Here is a 19,563-nt window from a genome sequence, read left to right as displayed (position 1 = left end):
CTGGTTTCACTCTGTCCCTGCTCGTCTCTCATGACAGACTTTGGAGTCCTTGCTGAGAGAGGAGGAGAAGGAGGAGAACTGCAGGGCTGGAAGGAGGAGGGATATAAAGCAGGATTGCTTTTTCCTTGCTGGGCTCCCACTCTCCTGGAGGCACGAGAGGGAACTGGAGCTCTGACCTTTCAGTGCTTGGCTCACGGAGCTGAGCCTGTTCCAGGGATGACATGGCAGCTGGGACCTCAGCCTCACGGGCTGCACTCTGCTCAGCTCCAGCTCCTGCTGGATATTAAACCTCGTGCTCCTTGTGTCTTCGGGGGGGTTATGGGTTTCTGTGGGATTAACAGGCCGGGAGGATTTTTTGATGGGCGATGAGGTTGCTGCAATGAGGAATCACGTGAAGCCTCAGAAATAATGTTGCATTTTCTCCTGCTCTGGGTGCTTCAGCCAGGAAAGTGTTACTCTGTAGCTCCAAGGAAATCAGGCTGTCCTGCTGGAGTTGCTCAATTCCTAGAGTTCCCAGAATAAATTGTGGTAATCCCAGATTCCGGCTCTCCCTGGATTACTTTGCTGCAATCCTGGATTAAACCACCTGGGCTTTGTTAGGGAAAGCAAAGCACAATCCAGCTGGGGCAGGGCAGGCAGGGAATATAATCATGCTGAATCTCTTCAGTTCTTGTGTTAAAATGAGACATTCTGCTTGGGAGGCGTTCAGCCCAGTGATAGAAACGGAGTCCTGGTGTTTCGGACACCCCCTTCAGAATCCTGCCGGCATTATGAATGAAAAATGCACTGAGATGAGACCCTTGAGCACTGAAATTCTGGTGACACTTCATTTCCTTTTGTGGGCAGGTTTGTTGTGCTTTACTAGCTTCAGATGGGAGGGGGAAAAAAAAAAGCACTGAGGGTTGGAGCAGCCTGGGACAAGGAATGAGCTTTCAGGTCCCTTCCAACCCAAACCATCCTGGGACTTTGAACATTTATTCACCTGTTGAGTTCAGTTCTTATCCCTGTACAGTGTTATGGAACCAGGTGAATACTTTCTACCAATAATTCCGTGCTGCATTAGCTTGACTTTGTCTCTCATGAAAGATTCAAGACTTTATTCTGTGATGATTTAAATAGAAACAAAGCCTTGTTGTGATAGAAGGAAGCAGAGCTGTTACCTAGTTAGGTGGTTTCCACCTTTCTTTTGATTTGTGGACTTCTAAAATAAGTATTGTGAGGATGTGCTCTTGGGCTGGTGTACATGAACCTAACATTAGCCTTGATTTCCCTTGTTTTTACAAGTTACCTGGAGATTTCCTGGTTTGTATTTGGGCTGGGGAAAGCACACATGTGAATTCTCAGCGTGTCTCGTTCTGGTTTTGCTGAGAAAAATGCTTCGATGAGGTGTTTGTTGGCCTGCAGGAGGGAGGTCGGATCTTTTCGTGGCTCTGCACGCCAGGAAACTGGAGCAGGGGTGGCTTCATCTGAGCAGGGGGACAGCCAGATCACTGCACTGTTCTGAGAGCTTCAGGACCCAGAATGGAGAGTGAATCCTCAAATCCCTGAGGCTGGAAAAGCCCTCCCAGCCCAGGCAGTCTCACACTGTCCCCAGCCCGGAGCTCTGAGTGCCACCTCCAGGTGCCACCTGCAGGGACGGGCACTCCAAAGCTCCCTGGGCAGCCCCTGCCAAGGCCTGAGCACCCTTTCCATGGGGAAATTCCTGCTGCTGGCCAAGCTGAGCCTCCCCTGGGCCAGCCTGAGGCCGTTCCCTCTCCTCCTGTCCCTGTTCCTGGGAGCAGAGCCCGACCCCCCCGGCTGTCCCCTCCTGGCAGGGACTTGTGCAGAGCCACCAGGTCCCCCCTGAGCCTCCTTTTCTCCAGGCTCAGCCCCTTGCCCAGCTCCCTCAGCCCCTCCTGGGGCTCCAGCCCCTTCCCCAGCTCCCTTCCCTGCCCTGGACACGCTCCAGCCCCTCCAGGGCTCTCTGGTGCCTCTGTAGAGCTGATGTGTTCTGGGGCTGCTTCACCTGGCCAGAAGATTCCCTGATAAACTCTTCCAAGGGACATGGAAATATTAGTAAAGTTGGCCTTTAGTAAATATTAGTAATTTTTAAAAAATATTTATAAAGTAAGATGACTTTATAGAAATGTTAGTGAAGTTGGTGGGGGGGAGTGTAAGCAGTGTGGAAAGGTCTCATGGAAATGCTATTCCAGAGGAGAGAGGCTGCTGGAGTGATGTCCTGGCACAGTAACAAAAGGTGCACACCTGGCTGGCTGTTTATCTGCTCCTCCTTATCAGATTTGTTCTGAACAGAACTCCGATTTATGCTGTGCTCTGGATCACAGCAGCGGGCAGAGTTTTCTCCTCCCACTAGGAACAGGCTAAATTTGTTGGGAAACTATTTGGCATTTATATCCAATTTGTTCTGTTTGGAAAATACCTCCACAGCTGGTTGCTATAAAATCATTATATCCCTTCCAGATCCAAGGGTTGGTGTTGGATACAGTGGGGAAGTTATTGGCAAGGTAACTGAAAAAAAAAAAAAAATGTGTGAAGTTCTTTGTCCCTGGGGACGGGGCTGGCTCAGTGCCTCCTGCAGGATTCTTTATTCCTGCTCTTCAATGGCTGGCAGGAGCACTGCTGCTGGATCTCTGACCTCTGGCACTGTGCATCTGGTTACTCATATTTTTGACCAGGCTGTTACATTTTAATGTTATGGCTCTTTTTTGTTTTGTTTTGTTTTTCCCTTAGATCTCTGTGTGTCTGTTCAGTCTGTCCAGTCTGGAGAGAAGCATTTAAAAAATGAGGTTTGTCTGAGTTTGCTGTGGATTTCAAACACGAAATTTTGCACTGAAACCTAATTAAATCTCACTTGCAACTATGAGATCCTGCTTGGAGCATCTATGATTCCCCCTGAGGTTTTTTGGGGTTTTTTTCTGTGTGGGTTTTTTTTTTTTTTGATAATGCTTAATTCACACATAATTTCTGTGTGTTACTGGGGCTCGATACTCTGCAGCTGCTGGTTTCCAAAGCAGATCAATCCTTCTGTCACAGAGTGTTTTCCAGAGTTCCTTTGCATTCCCACGTGGGAATTGATATTCCCAGTCCCCTGGAATGTCAAATCTAAAGGTTTTCCTTAACTGATCAAAGCTTTTTTAGTATTTAGGGAAACCAAGGTGTGGGCAGGGTGCTTCATGCCCTCCATCCTGTATCCCGCAGGATTTCTTAGGAATGTTCTCTGCAGGCTTTGGGGGAAGCCACGTGTGCTGTTTGCCTGTTCAGGCAGGTGTGTTGGGATGTGCCTTAATATCCTGCATGTTTGATTTAGGAGTGCTCTGACAGCTTCCTGAACTGTCAGCAGTGACAGTGACATGCATTTCAAAGAAAGACTCACAGAAAACCCTCCCAATTTTGGAGTAGGTGAGCAGAACACAAACCTCAGTCCTGTGTGCAGCCGGATTTGGGCTGTGGCTGCTCCTGCATCCCTGGGATGCCCAAGGCCAGGTTGGGCACTGGGGACAGCAGGAGGTGTCCCTGCCATGGCAGAGCTGGGATTTAAGGTCCCTCCCAACCCAAACCATTCCACGATTCCATGAGTATGGACCTGCTGTATGTATTTGGAATTTTTTTCCTTCTTTTTAGAGGGAGCCCGAGCTGCACACCCCTTTAGGGTCCCTCCCAGTGCAATCCTTCTGGGATTCCATCATTTCTGGCTTCAGCTGTGCCGTGCCAATCTGTGTTTCAGGCAGTTTTGCCTCCCTTTTCCATGGTGGTTGTCAGGTGTCTCCCCAGTGTTCCCTGACAGGTTCTAGTTGTCCCGAGGTGTTGCGTTTCCCCCCCAGCCTGCAGGATTTGCTCTCTTGCCCAGTTTCTTTGCCTCATTCCACCGTGATTCTCCCAGTTGGCACCTCCAGTTCCTGGAGGGTTTTAGCAGTGCTCTGACCCTGTCCTGGCTGCTGGCAGGCAGGATTTGGGAGGCCCCTGCAAACCCTCTTCTGGGGCTCTTAAACAGGAACCTTTCAGAGGGCTGAGGGAATGATCTCAGGATTGGAAGATGCTGATTTTTCTGCTGGGCCCAATTCAAAATTCTTTCTCCTTTGTTCATGTCCTGAAGGAACAGGAGGTGGTGCTTGGGGATTTTTTTTTTTCTCCTTTTTTCCTGCTTCTCGAGCATTCCAATTCCCTGCTGTCCAAGCAATGATTAAAAGAGCCACAGACAAACATACACCCCAATACTCGTGTTATTCCTTCATTTGTCCTCGTTTCAATACCAAGAGTTGAAATAATCAGTGAGATTCTTCAGCAGGGTTGGAAGCCATGAGCTGTTGCCATATAGAGCTCCCGGAGCTTGAAAGTTGTCATGGATAATGTTTGCTGGAGAAGTACAAATAAAAAGAGAAAAGAACAGAAGTGTGGGAGCAAATCCTCTTTAGTGTAGAGTGTGAGGGCATCTCTTGCTGGGGGCCTTAACTGGGGATTGTTTGCTGCTGCTGTTTTCTCCTTTAAACGTAGGAAGGGGCACTTTTTTTCCCCCTGGATTTTGTTTTTCCTTGTGTAATTTGGGGTTTCCTTCTTGGAAGTTGCACCAGTCCAGCTGAACGTTTGGAGAAGTGCTGAGTGCTTGGCTTCTCCAACTGTCAGCAGCACTGTTTAATCAGATGAGCACTGAGGCATGTTCATGTAGTTTTATCTCTGCAAGTACTTAATTATTCATTCCTGTGAGCAAGCAAAGTGGATTTGATGTAAGAAGTGCTCCGTGGGGCCTGGTCAGGCTGGTCACAGCTGGAGAGCTGAACATATCACCTGCAAAATGCTGTGGATCATCCTTGGCATGTTCAGTGCCTCTCTTGGTTCTGCACCAGGAAAGTACAAAGTGCTGCACTCAGGCTGGGGCAACCCCTGGGATCAATCCAGGCTGGGGTGAGGAGATGGAGCAGCCCCGGGAGAGCTGGAGCTGCCCCAGCCCAGAGCCCCCCGTGCCCAGAGTGGGGATCAGGAAAGGGATTGGGATCAGGAAAGGGATTGGAATTGTGTCCCTGGGCCCCCTCAGGTGAGGCCCCACCTGCAGAGCTGCCCCAGCCCCGGGGCCCAGCACAGGGAGGACGTGGAGCTGCTGGAGAGAGCCCAGAGGAGGCTCCAGGATGAGCAGAGGGATGGAGCAGCTCTGCTGGGAGGAAAGGCTGGCACAGCTGGGATTGTTCAGCCTGGACAGGAGAAGCTTTGGGCTGAGCTCAGGGTGGCCTTGCAGGGCCTGAAGGAGCCCCAGGAAACCTGGAGAGAGACAATTCCCAAGGCATGGAGAGACAGGACACAGGGAATGGCTTCACCCTGAAAAATGACAGGTTTAGATGGGATGTTGGACAGAAATTGTTCCTTGGGAGGGGCTGGGCTGGAATTCCCAGATTTGCTGTGGCTGCCCCTGGATCCCTGGCAGTGCCCAAGGCCAGGCTGGACACTTGGAGCAGCCTGGGACAGTGGGAGGTGCCCCTGCCATGCATCAGGATGAGCTTAAGGTCCTTTCCAAACCATTCCCTGGTTCTGCGCATTCATTTTCCTGCTGTCAATGGTGGTTGAGTGGTTACTACCCTTTCCTTTCCCCACAGGGGGACAAGTTAATCTTGAGGCAAAAGTTCAGGTTCCTTCCTCTCCAAGTAGCCAACTCTTCACCACAGTGAGTTCATTTGGGGTTTTCTCTTTCACTTCAAGCACCACTAAAGGCCTGTGGGATTCTTCAGGAGGACTGAAGACTTCACGGCTGGGTTTGAGAAAGGCTTTTTGGACTGATGAAGGTTTGGTTGCAAGTGCTTCAGGATAGGGTGGTTTTGAATAGTTGAAATATTGACAACTTAATTTTTCCTGTAAAATATCTTCAGGTTACACTTGTGCAGCCAAGTGACAGCCATAGACTCTTGCCTGCTCTTTCAGAAGGTAATGATTGCTGAAGTTGTGGATTCATCATTAGAATGCCACTTTCCATTTGGAGGTCTCAGCTCAGAAGGTGAAGAAGCAGAAATGTATTTTTAGCGTGCGGAGTTTATTTTGGAGATGCTGGCAGTTGCCAGCTCGCAGAGAATGCTGTGCTGGAGCCAGGAGCAGAGCTGAGTGGTTCCTGCTGACTGCAGGGCCAGCTGGGAGAGTCTCTGCCCCTCCTGCTGCTGCCCAGCTGTCCCCAGGCCCTGCTGGGGACTTGCTCTGCTGCTGCAGCAAGTGGCCCTCGAGCCAGCTCCTCTTGGGGTCACAAGACTCTGCTGCCAAGGCCATTTGCCCCTATTTTTAACCAGCCAGATGGAAAAATAAAGGAACCCTGATCCACAGTCAGGGGTGCCAGCAACTTCTGAAATCACCTGGATGAATTGGGATTGTTGGGTTTAATCCACTGCTGCAAGGATGAGCTGTCGCCTGTGCAACTTGCTCCTCCTGTGCTATAAACCGTACAAACCTTTCATACCTGTCCCTGTCAGGCACTGCTCTCTGCTCCCTGTGAGCAGGGACAGCACCTGAGGGAGCAGCTCCAGCTCTCAGGGAGGTCTGGGCTCCACATCAGGAGAAAGTTCTCCCAAAGGGGCTTTCAAGGCAAGTCAGACCCTCAAGGAAACTTCTGTCTTGAGCTCATTGTTCTGCGGTGGGTGTAGCACCATCCTCTGAGCGGGTTTGACCTCTGCCCCGAGGTGTGAACCTTGGCAAGCTCATTCCTTGGGAGGTGTGACTGGGATACTGTGGGAGCTGGAGGGAGAAAAGGGAGAAGCTGTGTTTGTACCATGGAGCTGCTGTGTCCTGCCCTTCTTGCTCTTCATCATTCCTTGGCCCTCTTCTCCCTGACCTCTCTTTGCTGGCTTTCATCTCTTCACTTACACTGTTTCTCTCCCTGCCTTTGCTGAGGGAAAATCCTGCCCTGGATCAGCCCCAGTGTGTCCAGCAGGACCCGGGCAGGGCTTGTCCCCTGTGCTGGGCACTGTGTGACACTCGAGGGCTGTGTCCAGTTGTGGCTCCTGCAGCAGAGCCCTGGAGGGGCTGGAGCGTGTCCAGGGCAGGGCAGGGAGCTGGGGAAGGGGCTGGAGCCCCAGGAGGGGCTGAGGGAGCTGGGCAAGGGGCTGAGCCTGGAGACAAGGAGGCTCAGGGGGGACCTGGTGGCTCTGCACAAGTCCCTGCCAGGAGGGGACAGCCGGGGGGGTCGGGCTCTGCTCCCAGGGAACAGGGACAGCAGGAGAGGGAACGGCCTCAGGCTGGCCCAGGGGAGGCTCAGCTTGGCCAGCAGCAGGAATTTCCCCATGGAAAGGGTGCTCAGGCCTTGGCAGGGGCTGCCCAGGGAGCTTTGGAGTGCCCGTCCCTGCAGGTGGCACCTGGAGGTGGCACTCAGAGCTCCGGGCCGGGGACAAGGTGGGCACAGCTGGGACTGCCTGGGCTGGGAGGGCATTTCCAGCCTCGGGGATTTTGGGATTTTCTCTTGAGGATTCAGAGTCCAGGGTGGTTCTGTAGGAACCAACCTGATGTTCACACAGCATCAGTGAGGGAGGATCAGGCTGTGACATCCCAGAACAATCTGTGGGTGTACTTGGGCGCTGATTATCAGTCAGCACGTTAAAAACTTGCAAATGTGAGGGTTTTAAGGAGGAGGTTTGTTTTCACAGCTGCTTTGGCTTTCTTCTTGAATCAAACTCGAAGGGTTTTTTAGATCTATTATGTTGGGAAATCAGCATCATGTTACAGTTTTGCAACTGGATTTTTTTTTTTTTCCCCCGGTCCGAGGCTGCCCCACAACCTTGTAGCAAATTTTCCTGATTACAGGGAACTGCAAACCAGTTGGCTTTTGAAGTACCCACAGGGGAGAGATTGGTGAGCTACAGTAAACAAACCTCCCCCATGCCACAGGTTTGTGACTTACAGTAAATAAACCATTAGCACGAACAGCAGCCTTAATGTTCTTATCCTCTTGCAGGAAAGGAATTTTTATCCTGGAAAGACCTATTAAAGCATTTCAGGACAGGGAAGTTACTCATTGCAGTGTTATTAACTGTCCAGACTTCCTGGGTCATTTAGAGAGGGACCATAACAAAGTTTTGCAGAGCCAGCATGGAAAATGCTCATGCACATGGAACCTTCATCCTTCAGAGCAGCTCCAGGTACTTCTATAGTGAGGATGAGCATCTCTTCCCTAACTGTTTGCTCCATGGATCTAGGAAAAAGACTCTGTCTTCCATAGCTAGATTTTTCCTTGCAGTCCTTGGCTTTGTGTGTGTATCCTTGTTCTCTCCTGCCTGCCCTGAAATGATTCCCAGCCCTTGGCAGAAACGCAGAGTGGCTGGAACTTGGGGTCACTTGGAGTGATGCTCAGTGGTTCTGAGGGGCAGAGCTAGAGCTGGAATCTGGCTGTTCTCCCACTGAACTCTTCCTTTGACCTGTAGCTCTGTGCAGAGACAAAGCTGAACCTCACTCTCTGTTTGCTTTTGGGAAGTCTTGTTCCAGAAATCCTCACCCCTTAAGCCCAGTGAAATGCATGGAGAGTCTTCCCTTGGTTTGTGTGTGTTTTGCTCATTTCTTTTGCTGTGTCTGAACTTGTCATGAGCACTGGCAGTGCATCCAGCAGGATTATTCCTGGCCTTGGATCTCAACGTTAGAAGAGAGTGGGGTTGGATGGGATCAATCCTTCTGTAGCACAGGGTGCCCAGAGCAGCTGTGGCTGCCCCTGGATCCCTGGCAGTGCCCAAGGCCAGGCTGGACACTGGGGACAGTGCGAGGTGTCCCTGCCCAGGTGCAATGGGATGAGCTTTAGGATCCCTCCCCATCCAAACCATTCAGTGATTCCTTTACCCCAGCCAAAGGCTGAAATTCTCCCAGTTGTTGCAGGAGCCTGGTTTCTGTGCAGCTGGTGGGGAAGCACAGTTGGCATCTGGAAAGAAATCTTGGCACATGCCCTTACACAATTTTTTTTTTTTTTTGTGCCTTTTGAATGTGCTTGCAGTCAATTAATAATTTGTTTAATATAGAAATCGGATTTTTCAGTTGGATTGTGCCTTCTAAAATGTATGTGTGTATTTACATATGCTCTCTATGTATCTATAGATGCATATCAGAATTAATACATGTTATGTATCTACAGATACATATTTGCATTTTTACCTTGCAAACTGTTTGGCCTTTCCCTTATCCCACTACATGCAGCACTTGCCTGGTTTTGTGGTCACACCTGGGATGGTTTTTGCTCACGTGTGAAAAGTGGTTCTAGGCGTTTTGAAGGGAATTGATCTCATGGAAGCAGGAAACCCTTGCTTTGGGATGTTCCCTGTCCCATGCAGTGAAGCCCCTTTGGCTTCATTGCCTTAGAGTGTGCTTAAGGATATTTTAAACAGGAGACAGGAGCTCTAGCAATGGAACTTTACCATGTTTAACCCCTTGTTTAGGCTCTGTGCAGCCTCTGCAGGCTTGACAGTGTGAGAGAGTCCCTGCCCCTCCCTGCGAACTGGTGCCCGCTCAGCCCCCTTGGCAGTGGGAGGAAATCCCTAGATTTTACAAATGCCCTGTGAGAAACAGCCCAGGAAGTTCCACTGTCTGTTCCTCCGGCATTGACATTTCATCCTCATAAAGCTGCTGCTCCTTGTCTGCTGGACACTTTCTCTGCTTTGGCCACCTGTGATCAGCTGGTGTTGGAGCAGCAGGACAGCGTGTGACCAGAAGGAAGATTAACAACAGAGAGCCTGGTCTGAATGCCACAACTAAAGTCTGTTTGTACATCTGAAGAGCTCCTCGTGTCCTGCAGGAGTTGAGAAGACAGAGCTTGGAAGACATTCAGAGCAGAATGCCCTTGGGTGGGAGCTAGGAGCTGCCCCAGGCAGTGCTGAAACGGCTGAGGTGCCGGTAAGGTTTGGTACATTCTGAATAATTCTCCTATTAAATGCCTGCTTTGGAAATCTGCTGCCCAAACGTGCACCAGCAGAGCCCTGCACTTATGTAACTGGGAGAGTTGGGGACAGAGTGACCTCCAGGAATCCTTCAGAAGACAGAGCCTTGGCTTTCCTCACCACCTGCAGCCTCTTCCCTGCCCTGCCAGACCTCTTATCTGCTGGGTTTGCCTGGGAGGAGGGGAGAGGCCATGGTTGTGCACATCCTGAGCTCCCTGACTCAACACTGCTGCTGACTTGGGCCTTTTCCTTCCTTCCTACCCGTCCCCCAGCAGAGCTGATCCTTAGTGGCAGAGATGGAGAAGTGAAACAACTCAAGAATAGCCCATTTTCTTTTTTTTTTTTTTTCTTTTTTTTCATTGTCCCCATTTCAAAGGATCAGCTCTGAACTTGAGACAAGCACGTGGATTTTTCCCAGCATAGGATTAGGTCAGGCCTACAAGTGATTAAATCCTGGGCTGGAAGGCACCACTGCTGTCCAAGCCAGACCTGTCAGCTCTGACCTATTCCTTTGGCTGCCCTAATTCCTTTCAAAACATCGAGCTGGATTGAAACATGGCACTTCCTGCAGGGTTGTGCCATGGGCATCTGTGGGAAAGGGAGGGAAGACGTTTATCAGCCACTTTCTGAAATACTTTCATGATCTTCTTGACTTGGATGTGCTGCAGCAGTGTCCCCTTCTCTGCAGGAGGTGGGTGTGTTGCCTTGGGAAGGCTGAGCTGGAACAGAGGCTGGACTGAGCTGGAGAATAAAGTAGAGATTTATTAAAAGGCCTTTAAGGATCCAACTTGGGCAGGACAAGAGCCTGGCCAGGGCTGCACCCAAGGTGGACCCAAAATGGGCACAAAATGGTCACAAAATGGACAAAGGGTCACCAGGTCTCACACTTTTATCAGTTTTGGTCCATTTGCACGTTGGGGTTGAATTGTCCAGCCCCAGCTGCAGGTGATGCAGTCCCATCCTTCTTGTTTCCTCCCCTCAGCCCACCCTTGTTTGTGCTTTGGGGCCTGAACACTTGTCCCAGCTGTCCTTGGTGTGCAGCAGGAGAAGGATTTGTTTTGTGTCCCTGCTGTGTGCAGAGCTGAGTGACACTGACTGTGAGCTCAGAGCTGCACCCCTGGGCTCCACAGGACCTGAAACACACCAAAGATAAAACTTAAGACATCAGGTGGAACAGGTGTGAGAGTTGATGCAGGAATAAGGAAAGGGATAATCTGCAAAAAGCCATGTCATCATTTATTCTCTAACCCATTTGGGCTGGTTCTGGCAGAGGCAGTAATAAAAGGAATAAGGTTGGTTGTGGTGAGGACTGGAGAGGTCAGAAATGTGGTGAGGGGAAAATGCCCACAGAAGTGATCCAGGGCTGCACTGCAGCTGAGCTCTGCTCTCTGAAAGCTGGAGTTAGAGTTAAGGGTGGCCAGGTGACTGCCAGACTCCTCTTAGGATAATGTACTCCCACAAAATGAGGATACAACTGCCACTGAGGGGTTACAGAGCACTCAGGCTCAGCCAAGGCTGGACTCCAGGCCTGGATGAACAGCTTGGAAATAAAGCGTGACTGGTTTCATTTTAAGGGAGGGAAGTAGCAGAACCCATCTACTTTACCTGCTGCTCTTGGTATTCATGGAGTCACCTGGTGGGCGAGGCTGGGAGGGACCACAGTGGGTCACTGGTGCCACCTCCCTGCTCCCCCAGAGCTCAGGGCGCAGGGTTGTGTCCCTGGGGCTCTGCAATGTCCCCAGGGAGAGACTCCAGCCCCTCTCTGGTCCCTGCCCAGGGCAGGAGTTGTGTCCCCTGTGCAGGGGAATTGCTGGGCTCAGTCCCTGCCCGGGGCTCTGGGGACATTGCTGGGCCTGGAGCAGAGCCTGGGGCTGCTCTGCCCTCCCTGCACAGGGACAGACCTGGGGACACTCAGGGACACCAATGTCCCCTCACCCTGGGGCTCCTCTCCAGGCTGAGCAGCCCCAGCTCCCTCAGCCTCTCCCGGGCGCGGGGATGCTCCAGGCCCTTCCCCAGCTCTGCTGGATGTGCTCTGGGAGCTGCAGGTCTGTCAGAACAGACTTGGAGATCCAGGAGCACACAACACTCACATCCAGCAGGGGTGTCCTGCATTTCCTTGTCCAGCTCATTCTTGAAGTTAATGTCAGGCTGCCATTAAGGGTTGTCGTAGGTGTGCAAGTGTTCCCCAACTTCATCGTTCTTGTCTTTCAGAGTTTTGGGTTCGGTCCTTGTTTTGAAGGAGGAGTCAGGAACTGCCCAGTGCCCTTGTGTTAATCAGGGGTTTTAACACACTCCCCCAAACAAACAAAATGAGAAAACAGGTCACTGCTGCACCTGTGTGAGTGAAGGCAACTTAAAAAAAAATAAAAATAAATAAATTGCAGCACTAAGAAGCTCTTGAAATTCCTGCATTACAGGGTCTGGTGGTTCTGACTGAAGCAGGCAGCTGTTAAACTCAAAATAAAACAGGATAGTTATTTTATTTCTTATTAAGGGGTTTAGAAACAGTTGAGTGATGCGCTGGCTTTTCACTGTGTTCAATCTTTTGAAGTAAGAGTCAGTGACCTCTTGGGAAGGGTGCTGTAATCCAGTCACAGTTCAGTTGGGACTGGAATTACTGGCGGCATGCTGTCAGGATTGAAACAAACCCATTTGTGAGAGAGTCCAGGGTTTGGAAAAGCCCTCCCAGCCCAGGCAGTCCCACCTTGTCCCCAGCCCGGAGCTCTGAGTGCCACCTCCAGGTGACACCTGCAGGGACGGGCACTCCAAAGCTCCCTGGGCAGCCCCTGCCAAGGCCTGAGCACCCTTTCCATGGGGAAATTCCTGCTGCTGGCCAAGCTGAGCCTCCCCTGGGCCAGCCTGAGGCCATTCCCTCTCCTCCTGTCCCTGTCCCCCCCGGCTGTCCCCTCCTGTCAGCTAAGTGATCTTTAAGGTCCTTCCCAACCCATTCCATGATTCTGGAGTACAGAAGTGACTTCTCAGCAGTTTGATCATTGCCACAGGGGCTGGAAAACGTCCGCAGGGGTGGGGTTGCTTCGTTAATCTCTTCTGCCTGCTTGGCACAGAACAGAAGAAATGGCAGGACTTGACAGTTGGGAAGGTTTTCACTCTCCCAGTCATTCCTGTAAGGAGCAGAAACCCTGGAAAGTTTTGCAAAGTAGTGACTGAGTTAAATCTGATCTCTAAGGGGTCAGAATTCCCCGAATGTCTCAGAGTGCTTTTGTTTTCCAACACTGATCCAAAATTACCAGGCTCTGCTAAAACTCTGAGTCCCTTGGCTGATCCTGGTGTAGAGGCTTTCCCATGGAACATCTGCAGACTCCAAACCCTGGGACACTCTGCTGTGAAGTCCTGCTTGGGGGGATCTTGTTGGCATTTGGAATTCTTGGAGGATGTGGAGACTTTATCTGGTCGGGTTTGTCTCCTTTTTTTCCCTGTAGGAGGAGGAAGGTGACTGATAAGTGGCCTCGGGAATGAATTTTGGCATTCAGATCAAGAGTTATCTCACGAGGAATTATTTAGGAACAGAAATGCTGTGTTGCATTTTAGAGGGAACAAAAATAGGATCTTTTCTGTGTGAAACGTGTCTGTGTGAAGACACACAGGACTGAAATAGCTCAATTACTCCTAATTTATACCTCCTGTGGCTTTATTGCAGTTTTCTCTGTAAACATGCCCTCAGCAGAGCACAGATAACTTTAAATAGAAACCAATAAAGTTCTGAGCCGTGTTTTGTAAGTCCGTCTATAATACACCATGAGAAGAATTTTCATACGTGCCTGACTCCTGTGAATAAATATTTTTACTGGAGTTATTTTCAACCTGCTCATTTTTTTCCAGGTAAAAGCTTTCAGCATCAGTATTTATATTTAGATATGATCTGGGATTTTATATGTATGGAGTTGGTCTCTATATGGTTCAGTTTTACCTTTATGTGAACAACTTCTAGGGTTACATAGGTTATATATATTTTATATATACATATAAACACTGTTTGTGTATGAGATTACTGGTTTATTATTATGTTGGTTTATGAGAAGAAATAATTGGGAGTGAGGATCAAGAATTCCAGTATTTCTGAGCTCAGCTGCAGCAGTGTGAGGTGGCAGAGAGAGCCCTGCCAGCTGAGCTGGGTGTACCAAATGTTTCTCATTAGTGTCTGTAAAGATAATTGTGTAGCTGATACAAGTCCCAGCTGTACCTGATATAAACCTGGTGCTGTTGGAATGCCTGTTCCTGGTGTTTGTTGGACACTTCCCATCCTGTGCCAGGGGCACATCTCATCCTCCCCAGGCAGGGTGGGGAAAGGCTCCTCTGAGCTCCTTGGGGAACCATGGCTGGGGAGCTTGGGGAGTTTCCTCTGGGGGAAGTTGTCCCTGAACTGGGTGGGCTTTAAGGTCCCTCCCAACCCAAACCATTCCAGGATTCTGTGATTTCACTCCCAGATTTCCTGCGCTTTCCCCTTCCCAGGTGACCCAGAGGCCAAGCCCCAGAGCCCTGGGGATGTTCAGTGGAAGAACTCTCACAGGCAGGGCCCTTCCTGCCTGCCCCCAGCAGCACAGCCAGTGACCCTGAGCTGCGGGAAGTCACAGAGAGCAGCTGGGCAATGCTCCTGTGGGCATTTCAAACTATTGATCTCCTGGAATGTCATTGATCTGTCACTGCTCTCCCTGACCTGGGAACACTCCAGTGCCCCACAGACAGGACAGGAGGGGAGGGAACGGCCTCAGGCTGGCCCAGGGCAGGCTCAGCTTGGCCAGCAGCAGGAATTTCCCCATGGAAAGGGTGCTCAGGCCTTGGCAGGGGCTGCCCAGGGAGCTTTGGAGTGCCCGTCCCTGCAGGTGTCACCTGGAGGTGGCACTCAGAGCTCCGGGCTGGGGACAAGGTGGGGCTCCCTGGGCTGGGAGGGCTTTTCCAGCCTCAGGGATCCCTGACCTTGGTGGGCGCAGGGATGGCTGCTGCTGGCCCCACACTGGCAATTGGAAAGCTGGAATGTTTGCCTTTTCTGGAGGCTTGGGAAGGACAGAACTGGTGACTGATCCCAGTGGTTCCCTGTGGACAAGATGTGGCTCCCTGTTGTTTAGGGATGAAGGGATTTATGTTGGAAGGAGGTGTTTATTGTTGGATTGCTTTGGCAAATCCCAGTGCAGCAAAGGCTTGAGCTCTTCTGTGCCAGGCAAAGGTGAGTAGCTCCAAGTTCCTTGTTGTGCTCTCTAAAAGGATGAAGTATCTGTTCCATCTTGTGTCACCCTTTGGGGGGCTGTTGGTCACGTTTCCTTGCTGGTTTTGCTGATGTGGGAGTCGTGGGCTGCCTTCCCAGGCGAGCTCTGTGCAATCCACTGACGGGGCACTTGTGGTTCCCCTCATGGTCTCCCCTGCTTCCTGTTCGAGTCATTCCTCGACTCATTGCTCAACGTCACTTGAACTTATCACAGTTCAAAAAATTGCTGAGAGATCCAAGTTTACACAAATATCAGTAGTTGGAGGGAAGTCACAGCTTTCCTCAAGGGGAGGGGTGGCACAGAACTCAGCTTATCCAGCCTGCAGTTCTGGCAGCTCTCTGGCCATTGGGTTCCCTCATGATTTTTGTTTGTATCCCACTGTGGGTTCTTTCTCGGGGATGCTGGGAGAGACAAGGAAGGCAGAGGAGTGGAGTTCAGTGCTGCTGTGGAACTGGTGGAGACTGGAGAAAGTGGAAAGCACATCGGAACAGCTGGTTACTGTTTCAAAATAAGGTTGGGAATTGAGATGTCACTTCTGGGCCCTCACTGCAATAGAGCCCTGGAGGGGCTGGAGCGTGTCCAGGGCAGGGCAGGGAGCTGGGGAAGGGGCTGGAGCCCCAGGAGGGGCTGAGGGAGCTGGGCAAGGGGCTGAGCCTGGAGAAAAGGAGGCTCAGGGGGGACCTGGTGGCTCTGCACAAGTCCCTGCCAGGAGGGGACAGCCGGGGGGGTCGGGCTCTGCTCCCAGGGAACAGGGACAGGAGGAGAGGGAACGGCCTCGGGCTGGCCCAGGGGAGGCTCAGCTTGGCCAGCAGCAGGAATTTCCCCATGGAAAGGGTGCTCAGGCCTTGGCAGGGGCTGCCCAGGGAGCTTTGGAGTGCCCGTCCCTGCAGGTGGCACCTGGAGGTGGCACTCAGAGCTCCGGGCTGGGGACAGGGTGGGCACAGCTGGGACTGCCTGGGCTGGGGGGGCTTTTCCAACCTCAGGGATCCTGTGCTGGTGTTTTTGCTTTACAATACTTCTCATATATTTGTTATTTTATGATACAACAACTGTGGCAGATGTTTTTGGGGATAAATAAAGCCTGTTCCCCATCCCTGGACCCTTCAACCCCAAAAACACAATCACAGAGCGACTTGGGTCAGGATGGACCTTGGAAGACAATCTGCACCAACCTTTGGGAGTGAGAATTGGGGCCCCTGGTGTCACCCCATGCACAGTGACACCCGTGCTTACAGAACTTGGCTGATCCATCAGCAATAAACAGCAAACTGCAGCACAATCCAGCAAGGGAGACATTTGTCTCTCCCTCCCTTTGCTTCCCTGTCTCTCTGTGTGCAGCCGACTTTGCTTTGGGTTTCAGCCTCTCACATGTCGACACAGTCCTCTGCTGCTTCTCCCCCATCGTTATTTCATCTGGCTTTGCTTTCTTTCTCACTTTCTTCTTTTTTTTTTTTTTTTTTTTCCCTTTTGGAAGTTCTTTGGAATAGTTTCTGCTTTCCTTGGCATCCAGCACGGGGCTGGTGTTCAGACTTGCACTCCCTCTCCTCTTTCTCCTGTGTTCAAGGTAAAGGGGAGCCCAATCCTTTGGAATCCTGGCAGTCTGTGGAGGAGGCTGTCAATGCTCTGCTGCTTCCCCTTGTGCTGAAAAGGAGCAGATAATATGGAAAGTGCCCAGGCTCTGAGGAGGGACTTCAGGGACTTCTGCTTTCGGTTTTCCTGCTTTTTTTTCTCCTTCTTTTCTCCCTTCTTTTCTCCCTTCTTTTCTCCCTTCTTTTCTCCCTTCTTTTCTCCCTTCTTTTCTCCCTTCTTTTCTCCCTTCTTTTCTCCCTTCTTTTCTCCCTTCTTTTCTCCCTTCTTTTCTCCCTTCTTTTCTCCCTTCTTTTCTCCCTTCTTTTCTCCCTTCTTTTCTCCCTTCTTTTCTCCCTTCTTTTCTCCCTTCTTTTCTCCCTTCTTTTCTCCCTTCTTTTCTCCCTTCTTTTCTCCCTTCTTTTCTCCCTTCTTTTCTCCCTTCTTTTCTCCCTTCTTTTCTCCCTTCTTTTCTCCCTTCTTTTCTCCCTTCTTTTCTCCCTTCTTTTCTCCCTTCTTTTCTCCCTTCTTTTCTCCCTTCTTTTCTCCCTTTTCTTTTCTCCCTTCTTTTTTTGCTTCTTTTTTTTGTTCTTTTTTTTTCTTTCTTCTTTTTCTTTCTTTTTTTTTTAGTTTGGTTTTGTTTAGGGTTTTTTTGTTTGTTTGTTTCTTCTTTTTTCCCGCTTTTTTTCCTCATCCTTCCCCCCCCCTCCCGTTTTATTTCCCCCCCTTTTTTTTTTTGGTTTTCCCTTTTATTTTTCCCTCAGGATTTCCTTGCAGCCATAAAACCCAGCAGCATCGCTGAGTTCTTTCCCACAGCAGAGTACAACAATAAAACATAGGCAGAGATAAAAGTGCTGATCTTCCAGCACTTCAGGAATGCTTTTGGGAGAGCCCCACACCTCAGGGAGCTCGTTCTGAGCACTTGGATCTCTGCAGCTGGAATGTGAAACATTTTTGGGCTAACTCAGCTGCCTTCCCTGGCCTTGGGCACAAGGCTTTGGAGTCACAGGCTTGGCCAGATTGTGAGGAAAAAGGGTCAGGACGGTGTCCATCATTCCCTAAATCCCAACTGCTGGGGAGCCTGGCTGGCAGAAGTGCCAGGGGTTTATGCAGGGACATCTGGGGAGGGGATGCCGAGCAGGTTCCCAAGTTGGGAGCCAGGAGAGAATGCGGGAAGTGTGAAAGGGGGATGGGGAGGGCAGCGAACAGGAATTCAGACAAAAGGAAATTGTTGGTGCAAGTGAATGCCTTTTCTTAGGGATACTGATAAATTTCTGCTGCTGTTGAAGCAGCCTAAAAGATTCTCCCGCTTGTGTTCCCCTTGGCCTTTCTGCTGTTGCCCGGAGGACACGAGTGGAATCCCGCAGGACAAGAGGCCCTGGCTCATTGTTGTGCGGCCCCGGTGCTGCTCATTGTCCCCGGGCTCAGGCAGCTCCTGGCAGCCTTTGTGTGCAGCAAGAAAAATGTCCTTCCTTTGCTGCGTCCACATTCAGTTTGGAGCCTGTGTGGTTGCTGTGTCTGCAGAGCCAGGGCTGCTCTCCTGGAGGCTCCAGCAGCACCTTGGAGCTCTCAGATCTGGGGCTGGAGACAAGCAGGCTGGACATGCAGGTTCATCTTTATCACGGATATGGTTTAAAGCAGAGCAGGGCAGTTCCTGTCAGGAATGAAAACCAGATCCCTGATGTTGGGTTTCTGCAGTTGGAAATGGAGCCAGTTTCCCTCCTCAGCAGCAGCAGGGGTTGTGACGCTCAGGAATGTCATGGAGCCTGGAGCAGCATCCCTGGGATCTGCCTGAGCTCTGCCCTCACTCCCTCTCTGGCTATTCATGAGTAAATACTTATTTATCAGTGAAGTCTGGTTCTGAGGCTGTTCATAAAGCAGGGCTGAAATGTAGCTGTCTGCTGGGAGGAAGATGCCCTCAGAGATGCACAGGGAAGTGCAAAAATGAGACACTGAGTTTTGTAAGTCCCAGTTGGTGTGGGGAGTATTGACACAATCCTGCTTCTTCACTGCCTTGTTGCTGTTGTTGTAGTAGTAATTAATCATACAGGAAATACATGGAAAACGGAAGATACCGTGTCGAATATCTATTTCTTTTTTCTTTTCCAGGCATCTACTAACAAGCTAAAAGTGACAGAACCATGGCTCAGTTTCCAACACCTTTTGGGGGTAAGCGGTTTGTGGTGCATCCTGGACCGTCCCTGTGCGCAAAGACTTGGCACGAACACGTTCCTTTGCAAGGGTTTTCTCTAGGGAGGGGTTTGTGCAGAGTGCATCTCTCTGAGCTCAGAGTCTCTGTGCTTTGTGGTGGCTTTGCAGACACAGTGTGCTGCACTGACCCCTTCCAGCCCCACACTGTGTCCCCCAGGGCCCACCCAGGCACTGGGGCACCACCTCATTCTGCTCCACCCGCACTGGAGCAGTGCAGATGCTTTTTCCATTCAGGATTCCTGGATTTACTAGGTGCTAAAAAGTCCAGCAGGTGCCTTTGGGTGGTGTCACTTCCAGTTTTTTCCTTGTTGTCCCATCACCCACGTTTAGGTTAGGGCAAAATGAACACATTTTTTAGCTCTTCATTTGCAACAGGGGAAGTTGTGAAAAATCCAGGGTAGGCCCTGGCAGTGTAGCAGGGACAGGATTTTTGTTCATGTTTACATGAAATCACAGGATCCCAGACAGGTCTGGGTTGGATTGGGATGCTCATCCCGTCCCACCCCTGCCATGGCAGGGACACCTCCCACTGTCCCCAGTGTCCAACCCGGCCTTGGGCACTGCCAGGGATCCAGGGGCAGCCACTACTGCTCTGGGAATTCCATCCCAGCCCCTCCCAACCCTCCCAGGGAGCAATTCCTCCTGTAGAACTCACCCAAATTTCCCCTCTTTGAGTCTGAAGCCATCCC

The 19,563-nt window shown here is 50.8% G+C and overlaps 1 protein-coding gene across 3 annotated transcripts in view; it reads left to right on the top strand.

Moving 5' to 3' along the window:
* The window catches only part of ITSN1 (intersectin 1), a 104,849-nt gene that overhangs the window by 7,723 nt on the left and 77,563 nt on the right, over positions 1-19,563 (top strand). For all 3 annotated transcript variants that reach the window (XM_066177201.1, XM_066177200.1, XM_066177202.1), the window contains exon 2: positions 18,773-18,832. In XM_066177201.1, coding sequence (XP_066033298.1) covers positions 18,805-18,832 — 28 coding nt within the window. In that variant the 5' untranslated portion in view covers positions 18,773-18,804. The remainder of the gene's footprint in view (positions 1-18,772; positions 18,833-19,563) is intronic.

This window comes from Chamaea fasciata, unplaced genomic scaffold (assembly GCF_029207755.1).
Source record: "Chamaea fasciata isolate MVZ Bird 193981 ecotype frontalis unplaced genomic scaffold, bChaFas1.0.hap1 SCAF_2, whole genome shotgun sequence".
NCBI classification, from domain to species: Eukaryota; Metazoa; Chordata; class Aves; order Passeriformes; family Sylviidae; genus Chamaea; species Chamaea fasciata.
This window is presented reverse-complemented; position numbering and strand designations above follow the sequence as displayed.